The sequence below is a fragment of the Myotis daubentonii genome, chromosome X (genome assembly GCF_963259705.1).
Source record: "Myotis daubentonii chromosome X, mMyoDau2.1, whole genome shotgun sequence".
NCBI classification, from domain to species: Eukaryota; Metazoa; Chordata; class Mammalia; order Chiroptera; family Vespertilionidae; genus Myotis; species Myotis daubentonii.
The window spans coordinates 36861022-36883071 of record NC_081861.1 but is presented as its reverse complement, the minus strand read 5'-3'; the positions used below and the strand labels follow the sequence as shown (position 1 = coordinate 36883071).

Below are 22050 nucleotides of genomic sequence, written 5' to 3'. Positions count from 1 at the left end.
AAAGAATTTTCTGAGACTTACACGGGAGGATGTGGTATTATAGAAAGCTCTATTTCTATGGGATTTAACGCTTGAGTTTCAACTGCCCCATTTCCCATTGTTCCCCCAAGGAAGAAGTGTAGCTGGAGCTTTAGCAGAGCTAGAATCAGAGGCAGTGTCCAAAGTTTCCTTTCTATATTGGAGCAGTGTCCAATCCAGCATCAGACTAGCTTAGCTTTTTTTTCTCACTGCAGTCCATTAGTCCACTATGTGTGGGGTCCACATGGCCCTGGGTCATACCAGCAAGTGCAAGAGAGCCAAGTGCTTATGAGACAATGTATTCCCAGATTTTCATGGGCTTGAAGTGCCCTGCCCACTCTGGTTAATGATTTCTGTCCCCTGTGGCATTCTTTCCTATGGCACCCCAACTTCACTGTGCATGTGCCCATCTTCCCCTTTGTCCATTCCCTTCCCCCAGTAAGCCTCAAGGAATGGGTTGATGGTTCCTGGGGGAGTGTGAAATTGCAGTTTCCTGGTGAAGCTGCCCACATGTCCCTTTTGCTCATTTCCTTTGTTTAATATTTTTATTGACTTCAGAGAAAAAGGGAGAGATAGAAACATCAATGATGAGAGAGAATCATTGATCGGCTGCCTCCCGCACACCCCCCCCCCCCACTGGGGACCAAGCCCGCAACCCAGACATGTGCCCTTGACTGGAACCAAACCCGGAACCCCTCAGTCCCCAGGCCAACACTCTATCCACTGAGCCAAACCAGCCAGGACGCTCGTTTCCTATTATTAATAACTAGCTAATCACAATGGTATCAAAGCAACTAAAAAATTTTTCATTCCACAATAGCACTTCAATTTCACGTGCTTTTTGAGTGAAAAGTGGGCAACCAGGTCAAATGTCTGTTCTTTCTAGGCTGGCTACTGGAATGAGTATGAAAGGTTTGTGCCTTTCTCAGATCAGCAAATCAGTAATGACAGTGCATCCTCAGAGAACCGGACCATAGTGGTGACTACCATTCTGGTAAGTATGAACAGATGGTAGGTGAGCTTTTTATACATGAAGACTTCTGCTTTCTGAAAAGCATTATTCAACCAGTAGGAAAGACCTCAAGTTCAAGCAGTGAAAAATTCCAACAGGTCATTTTAGGAACCTCTCAAAGTATCCCGACATTATGAACTGAATGTCATGTTTAAAATTAAAATAATGGGAATTTAAGATATTATTCTCCTCTTTACCCCCTCCTTTCACTATAGGTCCAATGCTTTATCTGGACTTGAAATCTAATTCTTCATTGTGGGGGAAACAGCATTATGTGAAGGAAACTAGATTATGGTTCTTATATTAGGTCCAGTCTGCTACTGGTAAACTAGTAAACTTGTGCTTAATTGTATGTCACAATTTCTCTGAGCCTCAGGTTGTGCTTTTTTTAATTTATTGGATGAATCCTATCTAATAAAAGAGAAACATGGTAATTAGCGTACATCCGCTACCCTTCCCATTGGCTAATCAGCGAGATATGCAAATTAACTGCCAACCAAGATGGCGGCTAATTTGCATACTGCAGGCAGGGAGGGCCAGCTCGAGCTGCTGTCTGGCCTGTGTGGCCCTAAGCCCCAACGCCAGCCGGGACCCCAGTGTGCGGCCCTGAGTGGCAGGGGCCTAAACCATGCTCCCAGCCGGGACCCCTGTGTGGGGCCCTGAGCGGCAGGGGGCTTGGCTGTGCGAACAAGCCACCTAAACCACCCCCAGCTGCCCTGTGTGCGGCCCTGGGCTGTGGGGGCGCTTGGTGGTGCGAACAAGCCGCCTAAACCACACCCCCAGCCGGGACCCTTGTGTGAGGCCCAGGGCGGGTGGGGCCTCCGCAGCTGCAGTGTTCGGACCCAGGCCCCCAGCCTGCCTTGGGCTCCACTCAAGGAGGGGCTGGGGGCCTGGGGTTTACTAAACTTTACTGGAGCTGCTCCCCACACCCCAGCCCCTGCCCCAGAACCACGCTGCCCACAGCAAGGCTCCTGGCAGCTTCCTGACAGGTGGGCGGCAGGAGAGCTCAGTAGAGCAGGGCTGCAGGGAGCCAGGAACGGCTGGGCCGCGGGATCCAAGCTCCCGGGGGTCTGAGGAGAGAGCCTGAAGGTAGAGGAACCTTTGGCAAAGTGGCCACCAGGAGCCGCGGCCATGGGATCTGCAGGCGCGTGGACAGGCCTCCACCTGAGGGGCGGCTCCTGGGCAAGCATCATGGCTTCGGGGAAGCAGCTGGCCAGGAGGCCAGCAGCCTTAGGGGCGCAGAGCAGCGCCAAGGTGGGGTGCACTGGAGAGGGCTCAGGCCTGGGCAGGGTGCTGGCGGGTGGGGATCTGCCTCGCCTGCAGAGAGTGAGGTTCTGTATTGGCCCCAATAGGCGGGAAACAAGAGGCAATTATTGCAGGTATGGAAGGACGCCCGGTGAGGGGCGCAGACTCTCAGCCCTGAGGCGGGGGTGGAGGGGCGGCGCCACCTCAGTGGAGGAGCGCCCCACTGCTAGGTACCCCACTGCGGCGGTTTGGTGAAGCTCCCGGCGCTGACCGGGCCTCACCACGGCCTGCCCACTTGAGAGGCCAGGACTCCTGCTCCCGCCTTGGCCCAAAAACAAGCCTGGGCCCGCCCCGCCCCCAGTTCTCGCCCATCCCATGGGGGTGCACACCTGCACAGTGAGTGCAAGCCTACCACCTGCTCCCCAGAAGAGGGGCAGTAAAGAATGGGGTGTGGCGGGGGAGAGGAAAGAATGTGGAGCATCCATGATGAAGAGGTGCTAGAGAATGAGGCTTGGAATCCTCACAGGGAGGTTTGTTCTGTTTGCCCTGCGGCTGTCCCTTAGGAAAGGTGGAGAGCAGGCTGTGAGGGCTCCCTGCGCGAGGAGTCCAGTTCCATAGCCAACTGGAATTGGCCTCAGTTTCCTGCTCTGTAAAATGTGTTAAGCGTGTCCCAGTGCCTTCACTGAGCTTTGAGGGCCAATGGAGATACTATATAAAGAAAACGAGGGGAGACGTGAGAAAGAAAAGGAAGGGCGGGCAACACAAAAGAAAGATTGGAAGGAACCTGTAAACCTATTGCCACTTAAATAGGGAATAGCGTCAACAGTGTTGTAATGATGGTATGAAGCCAGGTGGGTACTGGAAATATCAGGGAACACTTTGTAAAGTATATGGTTGCCTAACCACTATTCTTTAACTAATAAACCTGAAACTAATACAAAATAATATTGAATGTAAAGAAATGAAAATAGGAGTGAAATTTTTCTAAATTTCAAAGTTTAAATAAAGGCTGTAAAGGAAGGAAGGGCGAGAATAAAAATAGTGTTTTTCATTTTACCACTTTATTGTCTTTTCAGTATATGAAAAAGACAGTTGTCTTTATATGTTGCTTTTATGCTTTTCTAAGTCATTATCTCATTTGATGTTCAGGGCAATTTAAAGACAAGATAATTATTTCCTCCACTATTCAAAGAAAGGAATCTTGGTGCCTGGCCCCAATGATTCAATTGTCAATCCCTTATTGTAAAGCAGGGTTAGTGAAATTTTCTGTGAAGGGTCATATCTATACTAATAAAAGCCTTGGGGGTGATCTGGCCAGCAGGGGAGGGCAGTTGGGGATGATCAGGCCGGCAGGGGAGTAGTTAAGCGTCAATCAGGCCGGCAGGGGAGCTGTTAGGGGGCGATCACGCTGGCAGGCTGAAGCAGTTAGGGGCAATCAGGCTGGCACGTAGGTGAGTGGTTAGGAGACAGTGGTCCAGGATTGTGAAAGGGATGTCCAACTGCCGGTTTAGGCCCGATCCCGGCAGTCGGACATCCTGGGATCAGGCCTAAACCAGCAGTCGACATCCCCCAAAGGGACCGAGATTGGAGAGGGTGCAGGCTGGGCTGAGAGACACCCTCCTCCCGTGCACGAATTTCGTGCACCGGGCCACTAGTATAATAATAATCTCCTACCTCTCTCATAAGACCATTTCAAGGCAATATTCACTATGTAAAGCTTTTCTGAATAATTGAATAATTCAAAGCACTATTTAAAGGTGATATAGTATTCTCATTTAGTTTTAAAATATGTTTCTAAAAGCTGGTATGTTTTCCTACTGACTAAAGTACAAACCTGAGTTCGAAATGAGTATGCCAGTAGGTCTGAAATTGTGATTAATTGAATAGAGATTTGCCTGGAGTTAACCTTTCATTTAAACATACATATCAAATACTTACTTAGTCATAGGTACTGTACTAGGCTCTGAGGATATAAAAATGAATAAACCACAGACCCTGACCCCTGGGCTGTCTATAGTTCCTACCTTGTAGATCCCAAGAAGACAAAGGCAGTTCATCTTCATGTAACTAAGGAAAATACTCTACCCAGTTTGAGTAAATCAAAGACTTTACAAGTAGAAACTGGTGTCTCCTTCAAACTCTCAAAAATAATTTAAATCTTTCTCTACTTCCTTAAATCATTAGTTATAGACTTCAAGAAATATGTAGCCCAATGAATAGGCTTATTGACGCTCTTCTGTTTATTAAGAAAAAAAAATTTTAAAGGCTCTTTTTTACAAACCAAAGTGCAATAACCATGGTGGGGAGGGGCAGCTTCATAATTATGTTTATCTTCTCTTAGAAAAATGTATAGGAGTAATCATTTGATCTTCGTTCTGGTCCCAAAGGAATCACCTTATGTAATGTATAAGAAGAACCATGAGCAACTGGAAGGAAATGAGCGATATGAAGGCTATTGTGTAGACTTAGCTTATGAAATAGCCAAACATGTAAGGATCAAGTACAAATTGTCCATTGTCGCCGACGGGAAATATGGTGCAAGGGATCCGGAGACTAAAATATGGAATGGCATGGTTGGAGAACTTGTCTATGGGGTAAGTTCTTTTCAACTCTATTTTCATTTACTTCTATGCTTTCCAATTAACAAAGATAGAGGATTTAATTCTCAAGTGCAGTGCTTATCCAATTATATAGTTTTCATATGGTCTGTAAAAAAATGGTTTTCTACAGTTGAATTCTGTAAAAGGAGCTTATCAATAGTATCCTTTGGGCAACAGGATTATATTACTAAAAGGAAAGTAGAATTGGGAAAATCTATCTGGTAACATTAAGTACAGTCTGCCCTCTATTGAAAATCTGTTTCTTCTGTGTTCCCTGTCTCAGGCAACAGAATCACTACCCACGTAGTTGCCTAAGCAACCTGATCTCTTTTCTCATTGTTCCTCTCATATCTATTCAATCGCTGTATCCTATAAATTTTACTCTTATGTCTCTCAAATCTAGACACACTCTTCATTCCCATCATCATCAACTTAGTTAAGATTCTTACCATTTGTCATTCATTTAACTGGTTTTCCTGCTTCTGCTCTTATCCTGGCAAATTAGCTCTCCACGTTATTATAATTTCCCACTTTAAAAATCAGGATAACATTCAAATTCCTTAGCATAGCAAATAAGGCACTTTATAATCTGGCACCTGCCTACCTCTTTAGTTTCATCTTGTACTCTTTACCATTCACACTCAATGTTCCAGCTACGGTGAAGTATTTATTGTTCCCTGAAGGTGCCCAGCTCTCACTTAAAACATTCCTGGAAGCATCTTTGTCTGTTAGCCAGCTAACGTCATCTACCAGTCCTCCAGAACTCAGAGGTATCAACTCTTTAAGGAAGTTTCCCTAAACCCATTTTCCTACCTGCAGTCTGGTTAGGTGCTCCTGCTTTTTTCTTCCTTAGAGTATTTTTTGAACTTGTATTATAATTATCTATTTACAAGTTCAGCTGCCCCACCTAGATGAGCCTGGCACATAATGTAAGTTCAACAAATACTTGTTGAATAAATTAATGAATGAACAGAATGGTTCTGCCAAGGGCTTGCCCATGGGCCAAGTACAAAAGAATTATACTGATAATTAGGGCTTTTAAAAAGGGTACAGCAGTGTCTTTAGAGCTCCTCTGTGGCTTTGCTTGAAAAGATTTTGGCCTCCGATTAGGAATATCAGATCTTGGGCTGCCTAGTGTAGCATATGGAGAAAAGTAGAACTGGTCATAACAGCCCACTGGATGAACCAGTTACTGAAGAACTAACCCAAGTGCAGGTGGTGGCAGCAAAGGTTTAATTTAACAAGAAAGGATTGTTTGCAATGACCAGTCTCTGTCTAGATAATCTGTTAGGGGAACACAGAGGAGTCTAGGGGGTGAATATACTGAGAAATAGCTTTCAAGAAGCAAATGTTGCCTGGCTGGTGTGGCTCAGTGGTTGAGCATCGACCTATGAACCAGGAGGTCACGGTTCGATTCCCAGTCAGGGCACATACCTGGGTTATGGGCTCAATCTCTAGTGTGGAGCATGTAAGAGGCAGCCAATCAATGACTGTCATCATTTATGTTTCCATCTTTCTCTACCTCTTCCTCTCTGTAATCAATCTATACTAATAATAGAGGAATATGCAAATTGTCCAGGACACTGTCACAGTAACAACCAAACAGCAGGTTGTGTGGTGCAACAAGGCCGGCAAGGGGGGTTAGTGAGGGATGACCAAACAACTGAACAGCAGGCTGTGTGGGGCGACCAGGACTGCAGGGGGATTAGTGAGAGACGACCAAACAACTGAACAACAGGCTGCGTGGGGTGACCAGGCCAGCAGGGGGGGGCGGCAGTTGGGGGCAACCAAGCTGGTGGGGGGGAGTTGGGAGCGACCAGGCTGGCAGGGGGTCAGTTGGGGGTGACCAGGCCAGCAGGGGGTCAGTTATGGGCAATCAGGCCAGCAGAGGGGGGCAGTTGGGGGCAACTTGGCTGGTAGGGGGGCAGCAAGGGGCAACCAGGCCAGCAGGGGGGCAGTATGGGGTGACCAGGCCGGCGGGGGTGACAGTTGGGGGTGACCAGACTGCCGGGGGGGGCATTAAGGGGCAACCAAGCTGGCAAGGGGGCAATAAGGGGTGATCAGGCCGGCAGGCAGAAGCAGTAAGGGGTGATCAGGCTGGCAGAGAGGGGCAGTTAGGGGCAATCAGGCAGGCAGGCAGGTGAGCAGTTAGGAGCCAGTAGTCCTGGATTGTGAGAGGGATGTCCGACTGCCCCTGAGGGGTCCTGGATTGGAGAAGGTGCAGGCTTGGCTGAGGGGACCCTACCCCTGTGCACGAATTTCATGCACCGGCCTTTAGTAAAAATATATTTTTTAAAAGAAGAAGCAAACATCCAGGTTACCTATTGGACTGAAAGTTCAAGATAAGGACTCTAATGCTTGAATATGGAAATCAGCAAGAATATGGTGTAGCTATTCAATCATAAGATAGAACTTAGTCATTAATAAGTTTTTGGAACAGGTCCTCTGGAACAAGAACAAAGGCAGAAGCTAATTTCTAAAAATAAGGGCACAGAAAGGGAATTAAGGCTTAAAATGAGACTGGACCTCAAGTATAAAAATTAGGGCACTATCCTCCAGTCAGGCAAGCAGCAAAGCAGTTTGAACCTTAGCCCCCAGCTATGGGGCTGGAGCCAATTATCTCCTGTCTTGGGTAAAGCTTAGTCCTGGGAACTGGGGCAGGGCTGAGTTGTAGATGAGATTCAAGTGAACCCAGTTATAGAAAAGAGAATAACTTCTACTGCCAGAGAGAGGGAGTTGAACAAGGGACATAATACCTATCATACTTTCCAAGGACCCTGAGAAGCTCTGAATTGTCTTGACATTAAGAACAAGCTTTAAGCTCTTATTTTACAAGTTGGTGATCAAGTCTTCACTTCCCTGTCCCTCTTTTTCCAAATTCTCAGGGTCCAAAAGGTCCTGTATTGCTCACAGGTCTTCAGTGCTCTTACTCACTTTTTGCTCTAATGAATAAATGCCTGGAATGCAGTAATGCCCAGCCAGTATTCATTAAATTGAGTTCATGGTACTCATCTTGTAGTGACCCAATGATTGGAACCCAGGTCTCTGATTATGAAGTTGTTCTTCAACCATTGTCCTATACTGCCAAAGTGTTGTTTCAGACCCATACTATCCTAAAAGATAGTTGAGATTTACTGCAAAAGCTCTTGGTGCCTTAGCCATTCTGAGAAGTGTTTGGCCACAGAAGCATGGCAAGGAATTTAGTGTCAGTTTCTACTGGGCCAGAGTAGAACTGACATGAACTCTCCCAGCCCATCATGACTCAATAGCCAGAGCTCTCTAGTTTCTCAAAAGAAAACCTGCCACATTCTGTAAATAGCTCAGTGCCCTCCTGGCATTGCAGGACATTAGACACAGTGATGTAGATCAAGGAAGATTTCCTGACACTGTTCAGACAAAGACCAGCTTTCTCACTGGATTTTGATCTCTCTTCTGGCATGTCCTCTGTACTGAACCCACTTAATCTCCACATTGTTTTCCTATTTCCAATTTGTGTATGTGTGACTGAGGGAGCTTGAGAATTAGAGAGTTCCTTATTTGTTTAGTAATCCATCTCTCTACTACTGAATAGGTTAAAATTCCCCTGGAGAAATCTTCCCATTTTTTCCTTCCAATTCTTTCTACTGAAGAAAAAGCAGTATAGCTAAGGAAGGTGCTTATAGAAATGGTCTCTTCTCTCCCATGACCTAGAACAAGTTTCTGATGCTTTCTGGGATTATAACACAAGGTTATTCCAGGGAACTGACAGCAATCCATTTGAGTAGAGTGCCAAATTTTACTTTCCTCTAAAACCTGTGGCTATAAAAAATGGATGTTTTTGTCATGTTTGGAGTGAAAGCTCTCTGTTAGGGAAGATGATGATCTCATAAGCTAAATGTGTCTTCATCTTCATTTAGAAATTTTAATCATTCAGCATAAGGGAGTATTCAACTTCTCTGTCATTGGGAGAAATAGAGAAAAGTTAAAACACGGGAATTTGTTTCTGGCAGGCCTGTCTCCTTTTGTGGCTTGCAAGCTACTTAAGAAAAAGAAGGGCAGAAAATCCCCAGTAACTTCCCTAAGTGCTTAATAAGCAATAGGACAAAGAACATAGAACTATTTCTTGAAATGAACATGAAAACTTTACAAATAGGCACTGCTTTATCTTAGGGTATTTTCTCTTATACTTTAAGTATGTAAAACAGATCAGATTTTTTTAAAATGAAGAAAGATGGAAGAAAAAAGCATTGCAAGAGATTTCTGCCATAAGTCTCAAGAAAGAGTCAAAATGAATTGTTTAGTAAAGAAGAAATAATCCAATCAGCCTCTTTACCAATGATTTCTAAATGGTCCTTTTTTCCTTTAAAGAAAATCAAGTCAAGATTGATATTGGGGCACCTTGTATCACTAAGAAGTCTATTTTTGAAACAAATGTCAGTAGGACACAATGTGCCCCATTGTGTAAGCTCTTCAGAACATTATGGACTTGAAACTGTCCACCTGCTTTGAGCAGTTTTGATTTCAAACTGTATGTCTATAACATTGCCACATGGTAATTGTCTCCAACTCAAATGACTTACAGAACCACAAGATTTTATGGCTCCCAAATAGCATGTGTTTTAAAAGTAGGTTTGAAAATATTTTGTTGTTGTCATTGTTCTTAGGCATCCTTTAGCCTACCTTTTCATTCACTTTACAGATAAATATGAGGACTAGCTAGGACTGGACATTAGAACTTCCTGTTGAGTAAACCAGGAAACTATGGCCTGATGTGGGAGAGGAATGACAGGAAAAGTGTCAGGGATTGTGATAAGAAAAAAAAAAGCACACACCTTGGCAGAACCTGGACTACATAATTCCGGTTTCATGACTCCTAGTTCAGTTTACTAAGCTTGTGAAACTACGGAAAGATTGGTGTTATATGCCTTCAAGGGGTTTGCAATCTAGTTGGATTATAAGATTTTTCCATCCAAGATTTAATGCTACTTATCTGTGGCCTCCAAGACAATATACATCTTTAGTTATCACTGAAATATTTGAAATCCCAATGAAGACAGCTGGGAGTTTTCTGCCCTTTGAGAACAGATATCATCTAACACAAAAAGAGAGTTTGAAAAAGGGCTGGAAGAAAATTGAGGTCTAATTTACAAAAGGACACCTCCCAGTGGGAAACTGCCATGTTCCTTATGTTTCTAGAACTTAGAACTAAGGATAAAGGCAGGGGGTAGGGGGGCAGTTAGTTGCCTTGATAAAAGACACACACACTACTGCCCAGATTGATACCTCTGGCTTGAAATATAGCAGAGTGCTTGGGAATGAAAATGGGATTGGGAACAGTTGATTCCAGGTCACATCCCTTGGGCATCCTCAGACTCTTTCACACTCCCAGGACAAATGGCAATTTTATAGGTATTATTCACACTGACATTTCTCTACCTAGAAGAAATTATCTCTTAAGTTGTCACTATCCTAAGATAGATTCATTTTCCATTAAGAAAGACAGAAAGTCGATCTGTCCTTCCAGCTAAAAGACAGAGAAGCAAAGGTGCAGTAACAGATGCCAAGTCTTCTCCTTTATTCTTCAGGTGATTACACTAGGCTTTGGCAGAAGGGCTGATGGTTTGATAAAAGTGCCCCTTTCTTTCAAATGATGCATATGAACTCCAGGAAGGAGCATTAATGTCACATGGAAGTCTGCCACTCTGAGTGGAGAGTGGGGAATATTTCCAACCAAATTTAATCTCACAAGGCCTTTACTCTGATCCAGGGACACTCCCTAACCAATAGATCCAGACTGGGACATCTGTTCTGAATAAAGAAATGAGGAGATCCCGTTGTGACACTGCTTGTTATTGCACAGATTTAAATAGGCCACATTCCTTTCTCCAGATCTTAACAATTGCTGACAGTAAAATCCCATACAGTACAGCCAATAAAGCAATTTACATCCTGTCCCCAACATGCAGCAATTATATTTCTATTGTCTAGCTTGCTTCTGCACCACTCCTTTTCCAACACGCTTAAAATTTCCAAAGAAAATATCTGCCAAAGGCCACTAGAACCTCCTGGTTGATATAGGGATAAGACAGATCATATCTACTACTTCTCTCGGATAACATAATATCTTCTTATGCATTACACCCCAGTATATTATCCACCTCCTTTCTCCCATCCTCTTTGCTTTCAGAAAGTGCTTTAAAATGGTGGCTGACAAGCTCCTGCTCACGTGTAGTCTCCAGGTGGGTTCCAATAGTTGTATCAGATAATCAGGTGAAACTACTTTTAAGCTATAAAATAAGCCTTCTGGCTCAAAAAAAAAAAAGTTAATGACAATAAAACTGCCATTTCTGTCTCAAACCTGTCAGACTCTTAAGTGCATCATCCGTACACGTATGAGTTTGTTGGGTTTCAAGTTTTATGAAGTTTACAGCTTTGGCAACCCACCTATGAAAAGGATTATAAACTCCCTCAAGCTAAATCCCCTCCAATAATGCAGTTTCTTCTGTTTTGCCACTGATACCTGGAAAAATCAAACCTAATTTGGCATGTTTACTGAGCCCACACAGCCACTCTTAAGCCGCTTGATTAAAATCCTTTAAGTAGTCAAGATGTAAGCAAAAGCATTAGCAAACTCTTACCTTGAGCTTTTTTCATTTGCTGGGTTTTGTCCACCACCTGGAATACCCGCATACCTCCTACTTACCCACCTACATTTCTGAAAATTGCCTGCCTACTGCTAGCACAGGCAGAACCTTGAGGACAAAAGACAACTGGACTGGTTCCGTATACCACAAGAAAAGCACTTCACTACTGAGTCAGAAGTTCACCTACTTCCTAGCCCCATGGATAATTACGCTCTCTCCCAGCCATAACTGACTTTCTTAAGGATCAGAGACCAGGAAAGGAATTTGGGGAATTGATTTTTTCACTTTTTCATCAAAGTTGGCCTCCTAAACTTTTAACTTGCCTTGGCAGTGACATTCCCCCTCATCTGCATGCTATGGCAGTCCCAGGAGAGTTAAATTGGTATTTTCTGACACTAGTTAGTTATCTGCTCTCGCCATTTCCTTAATAATTATGTGGATTTTTCCACAGGTATTATGCCAAGCAGATCCTGAGCTCTGAAATAATCAACTATCAGAACTTCCTTTTCATATGAAGGAGAAAATAATGGTGGCAGAGGGCAAGGGCTTCTCCAAGGCTACCTATGAGCTGATATGACAGTTCTGCTACTTTTGTCTCACTAAAGCATACACGAGGTGGAAGGGGTTGCCAAGTCCCCTACAGAGCTGGATGTCTTTGAGGCTTGATCAGTAACTTCTTCCCCTTCTATTGGTTTAGCCTTCTTCCACCTCTTTTTGTTTTTCCTTTGTTTTTTGTCTGTAATTGTATTTTTATTTTTCAATTACAGTTGACATAAAATATTAATTAGTTTCAAGTGTACAATGTAGTGATTAAACATTTATATAACTTGTGAATTGATCACCCAATAAGTTTAGTACCCAACCAACATGTAATAGGTCATTTTTTAAGGTTCAGCATGGAAGTTTGAAATTTGGAGCCAAGTCCACATCAGTTAGGCTTAATTGAGCACAGATTTAATGCTGTTTTTTTATTGAGGGAGTGCCATCCAAAAAAGAAACTCCACCGTCTTTGAAAAAGCTCGTTAGAAAGAAACAATTCAGAAAATGTAGAAAAGTTAGGCTGAGGGAAAAAAGGCAAGTGCTTGAGGGAAGCAGGTTTTTCCTATTGTCTTATGTCAAAAGTGCTTCAAACTAGGAACTAGGAATGGCTTCTTCGGTAATCTGTTCTTCTGTTACATGTTCCTGGGAACCAGATGAGAAGTCTCACTTTGTCTATCTGGCCACCTCTTGTTAGCATTTAACTGTGCTTATCATCTGGTGGGTGTTTCAGTTACTGAGTTAGTCGTGTGTTTTTTCTCTTAAAAGGTATCAAGATTCTCAAACTCCTTTCTTTGCCTGTTTAAAAAAGAGCCTAATTCCCCTAAATTCAGTCCAAAGTGATTTTATCACACAAATGTCCCTTATTTCTTCCTTTCAAAACAAATAAATGGCAACTTCTCTTAGAACTATCAATTACTTAGACTTGAAAGATCAAAACTAGTTAAATTAAGTAACTAAATTCAAATGAGATCAAATGGGAAATGAAACCAGCAGGGTATTTTCATATTCTAAGCAGGAGGCAGAAATATGTTGGCAAAGACAGAAGGTGGCTTTCTCTGTGTATTATCTTGGCATGACAAGGCTCTTTCTAGCTGATTCAGACTACCTTTTCCAAAACACCCCACTAGTTTTCTGGCCAATTTCATTCTTCTTAGTAGCTTTTGTTTCTATAACAAGGTCTGGCCCCGGCAAAGGGTAAAATAGATAAAAAATGTCTTTGGCTCCCCTCCAGTTAGAAATGTAGACCTAGTGATTCAGGAAATAAGCTGCAATGAGAGGAGAGTTGAAGCCATAGATAATAACACTGAGAGAAGTAAGTGAAGGACAAAACCTTAAAGGGGTCTTGCTTATTCCACAAATCTTCATCAATTATCTCCTAAGCCAGACCCTGTGATAGAATCTGGGGGTGCAATGGTACACCTCCTTTGAGAGAGCAGAACTAAGAAGAAAAAAACAGAGAAGGAACATTCAGAGAGGTAGGAGGAGAACCCACTGCCTTCAGGATCAAAGAGCCACTGGAAGAGTGAATATAGACATACGACTTTTTATTGTGCTTCGCTTTATTGCACTTCACAGATGTTGCTTTTTTTTACAAGTTGAAGGCAAGACCCTCTACCAGCAAAAATATTAGGACTCCCTTTATTGTGATACTTACTTTAGTAGAGTGGTCTGGGACTAAACCCATGATATCTCCAAAGTATGCCTATATAGTGCAAAAGGCCAGTGGTGTCACATGAGCTGTTGATGTCTGAAGGAAGGTCTTTGAATTTGGTAACCAAGTATATAGTTCAAGAAGCAATTTCAGTAAATTGGAGGGAATGAAAGTTTGATCACAGGTGTATAAGGGCAAAGTGGTTTTAAAATCAAGAGATAGTAAAGGTATATTTTTCAAGAAGATTGGTGATGATGGGGAGAGATGTATGATTAAGAGGGTATCAGGATCAAAAGAAGTGGGAGGAATGGTTTTTGTTTCATTTTTGTTTATCAGTAAACAGAATCACCTGAGTACAATTTTAAGTGAACAGATCAATAGATGGTTTTGAAATTACAGCAAGCATTAGAATCACAAAAGGGCCAGCTAAGCCCCACCCCCAGAATTTTAAATTCCAAACATTTGGGGTGGTGCCTAAGAAATGGCATTTCTAACAAATTCCCAGGTGAGTCTGATGCTACTAGTGCAGGGAACCAAACATTTAGAACCATTGGAATAGATCAAAAAGGAAAAATAAGTAAAAGAGAATAAATGGAGCTGAGTTTTAAGACAAGACAAAATATGGTATGTAAGGAATAAGCAGACTAAATCTTTGGAAAAAGTACATTTTCTATCAGATGGGAATGATGTAAGGGATGGATGAAGATACAGCAATATGTTGAGAAAGAGAAGAAGGACATTGAGGTGATAAAGCTCATATCAGATGGTTTCCATCTTCTCAGTAAAGAAAGAGGAGAAAGAGGCAAGATCATGCAGGGAGGGTAGGACTGTAAGGATTAGGGACTGGGGAAAGTTTAGAATAAGCATTATTTACAGATTTAGAAGAGAATCAACTTTAGGGTGATAGATGATGGCATTGATTTTAGAAATGGTGAGTTTGAGATGGTAGTGAGCCATCAATGTAGATTTGCTCAGCAGGCTGTTGGCTTAAATAAATGCTTCCTTTCTGCAACTTCCACTATAGGATATACTCCATGAGGGTAAGGATTTTTGTCTGTTTTGTCTGCCTTATCCCTAGAACCAAGAATAGAGTGCTTGGCACAGAATAGACACTCAAACATGCATTGGAATGAACCTGAGAGAGGTTGGTTATTGTACATGAAAATAGTATATAGTAGAAACCCTCAGGTATCTATGCAGTTAGAACATTATGGTGGTTAAGAGAGTGAATTCTGGAATCTGAAGACCAGGGATCTAATCCCAGTCTCATAGTGCCTCAGTTTCTTCCCTTCAAACATGGGGAATGATCTTGTATAGACTACAAGGTTGCTGTGAGAATTAAATTTTATATATATAATTTATATATAATTTATATATATACATATATATGTGTATATATGTGTGTGTGTATATATATAGTACCTAACACAGTGCCTCACACAGATTAAGCACTGAATAAATGTTAGTTGGCTCTTTATTATCTACATTACTCATGAAATTATTTAAGGAGTGTTTATTAACCAGGTTGAGTCAACATATGTAATTCAAGGTAGTAAAACATCATTTCTTGGAAAACAAACTATTTCAGACTTCATCATTCTCCCCCTACCTCCCCACTGGTAGGGATATTGAGGCATAACTCTATTTAATATAGAATAGATAATCATCAAAATTGGTGTTTTTACTTCATATCTGCTATACCATCCAAAAGCCTTTCCTTGATCAGAAGCACTTTTCTAGGTATGCATTTTAAGGCCTGCCTCCAGACTAAAATCTACTACTATTGTGTGCACTGCTGGTGGGAATGCAGACTGGTGCAGCCACTGTGGAGAACAGTATGGAGTTTCCTCAAAAAACTAAAAATGGAACTCCCATTTGACCCAGTGATCCCACTTCTAGGAATATATCCCAAGAAACTAAAAACACCAATTAGAAAGGATATATGCACCCCTATGTTCATAGCAGCACAATTCACCATAACTAAGATTTGGAAACAGCCTAAGTGCCCATCAGTAGATGAATGGATTAAAAAACTGTGGTACATCTACACAATGGAATACTATGCTGCGGTAAAAAAGGAGGAGTTCTTACCATTTGCAACAGCATGGATGGAACTGGAAAGCATTATGTTAAGTGAAATAAGCCAGTCAGAGAAAGATGAATATCACATGATCTCACTCATTTATGGAATATAATGAACAACATAAACTGATGAATAAAAACAGATCCAGAGACAGAGAAGCATCCATCAGACCGTCAAACCTCAGAGGGAAGGCAGGGGAGGGTGGGGGTAAGGGGGAGAGATCAATCAAAGGACTTATATGCAAGCATATAGGCCTAACCAATGGACACAGATAACAGGGGGGTGAGGGCATGCGTGGGGGGGATGGGGGGTAATGTGGGGATAAGGACACATATGTAATAACTTAATAAATAAAAAAATAAATTAATTAATTAATTAAATTAAAATTTAAAAAAAGAAAGAATTGTGGATGACAAAAGAAGTACAGAAAGTCCTAGTACCTATTTTCATGGGATCAATATAAAAGCATTGCCTGCCTTTACCTGAGGTAATTATGTAGTGTACTACTAAAACATTATTTTATTGATGTAATACATGTGAGTGCTACACTGATATTTATCATTATAAATAATGGCTTACTATACTAATATAGAATAATATGTGTTCTAATAACTATTTTACCCTTGTTATTACCCACACAGGATTATTTCATGTTTGCATATATCATATTTAATAATAAACAACTTATATTTTAGTCATTTATGGTTTCTTTACTTAGGATCTGTTGCAATGATAGATACAGAAATAAAAAATTGAGTCACTGCTTTCAAAGAACCTATCTATAATAATCTATAATAATAAAAGCATAATATGCTAATTAGACTGGACAGCCGAACTACCTTCTGGAAGTCATTCCAGACGTCCTTCAGGATGACCTTCCGGATGAAGCTGTGGCAGCAGGGGCCGAGGCAGAGGTGGTTAGGAGCGATCAGGCAGTTAGGGGCAATCAGGCAAGCAGGCCAGTGATTAGGGGCAATCAGGTAGGCAGGCAGGGGGGTTAGGGGCGATCAGGCAGGCAGATAGGCAAGCGGTTAGGAGCCAACGGTCCAGGATTGCAAGAGGGATGTCCAACTGCCAATTTAGGCCTGATTCCGGCAGTCGGACACCCCCTGAGGGGTCTTGGATTGTGAGAGGATGCAGGCCAGGCTGAGAATTTCATGCACCAGGCCTCTAGTGTTTTAGTAAATATACTCTTCAAAAATAATTCAAGGATAATAGCAAACACTCAAGTACCATAGTCCTGAGTATTGTAGTCCTATGTCACACCTCATGGTGGCAGTGGGGGGAGGGGCACATATAACAAATATGGACTATTATACTCATCCCACAAGAATTTCCAGTCAAATAAGCCAGTCAGAGAAAGATAAGTATCACATGATCTCGCTTTTATGTGGAATCTAATGAACAAAATAAACTGATGAACAAAATAGATCTAGAGACATTGAAGCATACAACAGACTGATGTATTTTAGAGGGAAAGGAATGGTGGGAAAAGATTAACCGAAGAACTTATATGCATAACCTATGGACAGACAATGGTGCAGTGAAGACCTCGGAAGGGGGTGGGAGTAGGTTGGAGAGGGTTTATGGGGGGAGGGGACAACTATAATACTTTTAACAATAAAGATAAGTTTAAAAAATAAAAAGAATTTCCAGTCAAGTGATGGAAATAAAACATAAGAGCATGGAAATTAAAATAAGAAAACAAGTGTTAAACAGTGATATGTCACAAGGGAGTATAAGATGAGTTGCAAAGTAGCAACAACAACAAAAATAGGAAAAAAATTGAGTCAGTTACCTTAAGCCAATATGCCTCAGGACAAAAGGCCAGCCAGTGTCATTTTCTTAACTTACCATCAAGATAAAAGTATTTTAGAACCCACTGAATGCTACTACTTTTCTAACCTAAGCACTTACCAATAAATTGCTTATATACACTAATAAAAGACAAACATGCAAATTGACTGTACATTCCCTACACCTTAAGCCACGCCCACCAGCCAATCAGAGTGACTATATGCAAATTAACCCAACCAAGATGGTGGCCAGCAGCCATGGAGCTGGAGCAAGCAGGAGGCTTGGTTGCCCCAGTGATGGAGGAAGCCAAGCTTCCCGCCTGCCGCGGCCGGCTCTGAGCTCCACTCAAGGCAACAAAGTTTCAATTATAGAAGGTAAATAAATCCCAGAATAAAAAAAAAAATTAAAAAAAGAGAGGCTGGGAGCTTCCATCGCCAGGGGGTTTGGCCAGCCTGAAAACGGCCCTCAGCCCCTCACCCAGACTGGCCAGGCACCCCAGTGGGGACCCCTCACCCTAAAGGGGGTGTGGTCAGCCTGAAAACAGCCATCATCCCCTCACCCAGGCTGGCCAGGCCCCCCAGTGGGGACCCCCACCCTGAAAGGGGTGTGACCAGCTACAAACAGCCATCAGCCCCTCACCCAGGCTGGCCAGGCACCCCAGCGGGACCTCCACTCTGATCCGGGACACCCTTCAGGACAAACCAGCCGGCCCCCACCCATGCATCAGGCCTCTAGCCTATATAGTAAAAGGGTAATATGCAAATTGACCCTAACAGCAGAACAACTAAGAATGACTGGTCACTATGGCACACACCGACCAACATGGGGCAGATGCTCAATGCAGGAGCTATCCCCTGGTGGTCAGTGCGCTCCCAAAGGGGGAGCTCTGCTCAGCCACAAGCCAGGATGATGGCTGCCAGCACAGTGGTGGTGGCGGGAGCCTCTCCCACCTCCTCAGCAGCACTAAGGATGTCTGACTGCAGCTTAGGTCTGCTCCCTGCTGGTAAGGGGACATCCCCCAAAGGCTGCCGGGCTGCCAGAGGGATGTCTGACTGCCAGCTTGGGACCGATCCCCCAGGGAGCAGGCCTAAGCCAGCAGGTGGACATCCTCGGAGGGGTCCCAGACCACAAGAGGGCATAGGCCGGGCTGAGGGATGCCCCCCCCCGAGTGCACAATTTTTGTGCACTGGGCCTCTAGTAGTAATATAAGACTTTATATTTACAGCAAACAGGTATATTAAAGTGGCAAATGACTGATGAAAATACTGTCTCTAAACTTTTTTAATTTTTTTTTTCTAGAGGGCTGATATAGCTGTTGCTCCACTCACTATAACGCTGGTCCGTGAAGAAGTCATCGATTTCTCAAAGCCATTTATGAGCCTGGGCATCTCCATCATGATAAAGAAGCCTCAGAAATCAAAACCAGGAGTATTCTCATTTCTGGATCCCTTGGCTTATGAAATCTGGATGTGCATTGTCTTCGCTTACATTGGTGTCAGTGTAGTTCTTTTCCTAGTCAGCAGATTCAGCCCTTATGAATGGCACTTGGAAGACAACAATGAAGAACCTCGTGACCCACAAAGCCCTCCTGATCCTCCAAATGAATTTGGGATATTCAACAGTCTTTGGTTTTCCTTGGGTGCCTTTATGCAGCAAGGATGTGATATTTCTCCAAGGTTAGTTTCCATGTCATACCCAATACCTCCTTGTATTTTATGGCCATGATCCATTCATGTACATCTCAAGTCCAGATTTCCTTCATTGAACATTCTATCCAATGACAAATTATCATCAAGCCCTTTTGTTTGCTTGTGTCCATGAAGTGAGTGTGTTATTGGTGTTGCTTTGAATGTCTTTCGTGCATTTCTATGGTATAGTATATTCATATACATTATAGCAAACATTTGAATTCTGGATAAAAGCAACATTGCCAACTCATTAATTTTATTCAGATAAAGCTAATACTAAATCTTTGTTATAGCAAACAGAAATAGTTTCCTCATTGAGTTAAAACATTTTCTCATTTATAGAGAGATTAGATCTAGCAAAAATTTGAAAGAAGATAGAACTCTTCTTTAAAACCCTCTTACCTTCAAGTTTCAATGTCCTTAATTTTTACATTTTGTTCTCACCCTGCTTAGAACTATCCATTTTAGTGTCTTACCCAAGTTTTTCTTTATAACAAAAACTATTAAAAAACAATTTTTAAAAAGAGGAAATTTGTGTGACCTTGAATTGGACAAAGAGTTTATAGAACACAAAAAACACAATGCATTTAAAAAAATGATAAACTAGACTTCATAAAAATTCAGAATTTTACATTTCAAAAGACATTATTAAGAAAATAAAAAGACAAGCCAAGACTGGGAGAAAATATTAGCAAACTGTACATCTCATAAAGGACATATCCTGAATATATGAAGATATCTTGCTATTCAATAAAAAGAGAAACAATCCAATTTTTAAAGTGGACAAAACATTTGAGTAGACATTTTTCCCAAAGAAGATACACAAATGGTTAATAATCATATGCAAAGATGCTTAACATCATTAGTCATTAGGAAAATGCAAATTAAAATCACAATGAGGATCCTCTAGAATTGCCATAATCAAAAAGACAAGAGGTGGTGAAGATATAGACTGACTGTAGCTCTCATCCATTTATAGTGTGAAATGCAAAGTGCTACAGCCAAATTACAAAATGGTTCAGCATTTTGTTGTAGTTTACATAGATTTAAACTATGACACATCAATTCCACTCTTATTTACCTAACAGAAATGAAAACATGTATCTACATAAAAACCTATACACAGGTGTTCATAGAAGCTTTATTCATAATAGCCAAAAAGTGGAAACAACCCAAATGCCCATCAAAAAATGAATGGATAATCAAAATGTGGCATATCCATACAATGGAATATTATTCAGCAATTTAAAAAAACAGACTACTGACACATACTACAATGTGGATCAACTTTGAAAACATTATGCTAAGTGAAAGAAGCCAGAGACAAACACCACGTATTATATGAGTCCCATTTGTTGAATTCCATTTACATTGTAGTATTCCATTTGTCCACAACAGACAACTCTATAGAGGCATAAAGTACATTAGTGGTTTCCAGAGGAGTTGGAGGGAGCAGAGAGAGGCTAATCAGGACCAGGATTAGGGTGAGGCGAGACTGAATAGAAAAAGTTCAGGGGTCAGATTCAGTTTTTATTTAAAATGTTGGCTTTTGGTTTGTTATAGTTGTTTTGCATTAAGTTTGGGCTTTTTAAATATTGCATTAAAGTGCTATTTATCTTGATTAGTGAGATTTTTGCACTCCCTTAAATTTTGTGCATGGGACTAATGCCCCACTTGCCTCACCCTAATCCCAGCCTTGTCAGGATTAATTACAAATGGGTCTAAGGGAACTTTGGGGAATATACGTTCCAAAACAATTGTGGTTATGGTTACACAACTCTAAATTTACTAAAATTACTATTTGTACATTTACAATGGTGAATTTTATGGTATGCAAATGTTATCTCAGTAAAACTACCGAAAATATTGTGAATATCCTGGACTCACCCACTTAGTTTAACTCACCTAAACAAAAATGGTAGTTAATTCATAATGATAAAATATCAGAAGCAAATAGAGCATCTTTATAATCAGAAGAAAATGCTTTACTTTAAAATAAAATGTTGCAGCTTTGGTAAAATTGAACATGTATTCAAATACTTATCAGAATCAATTACACAAACATATAGGAATTTTCATTTAGAATATAAGGACTCAGAAAGTCACCTACCAGGTTTTAATTTTTTATTAAATTTATTGGGGTGACATTTGTTAATAAGATTATATAGTTTTCAAGTATAGATTTCTATACTACATGATCTGTATAGGTTTTTAAAGTATACTTCATTTTGAGATTATTCACTTTGATCACAAAACATTTCAAATGAAGTTTTGCAGTATAACTCACCTGGTAACCATCTTCAACAGCTTTTCAGCATAACATGTGAGGTAAGCATCATTTGTAGTCATACCTTTTTGCCACCCTTAATCTGTTTGGTCAGATTCTCCAAATTATTTCACTCTCTGTTTCGTTTGTGCTTAGAATGTGTGTCATTCTGTGCTATCACCTGGGAGTACATTTGTTTTGCTAGTTGGTTTTCCTATTTTTAAAAAACATTCACCTCAAGAAACCAAGGTTTCTGAATGATCCCGTAATTGAATGATCTTTAACATGGCTGGTAATCTGTGTTGAGACAATGCTAAGGTCATTAAGGCTGGAGATTTTATCGGTTTCTGTAAGTGAATTTTCAAAACTAAATTTGTGATATCCCCACTGGAGTGCTGCATACTACTATGCATACTTAAACAGGTCTCTTAAGAAGTCATTTGTTTTTAGAAGTATTTATGTATATCACTTTGTTAAGTGATGGTTTAAAGACAATGGCCTGAAAATGACAAGCTCAACAATTTTTT

The 22050-nt window shown here is 41.5% G+C and overlaps 1 protein-coding gene across 1 annotated transcript in view; it reads left to right on the top strand.

The window, feature by feature from the left end:
• Positions 1 to 22050, top strand: part of LOC132225065 (glutamate receptor 3-like) — a 347385-nt gene that overhangs the window by 251750 nt on the left and 73585 nt on the right. Inside the window, 3 exon segments of the mRNA XM_059680281.1 lie at positions 905 to 1012; positions 4663 to 4869; positions 18869 to 19245. Coding sequence (XP_059536264.1) covers positions 905 to 1012; positions 4663 to 4869; positions 18869 to 19245 — 692 coding nt within the window.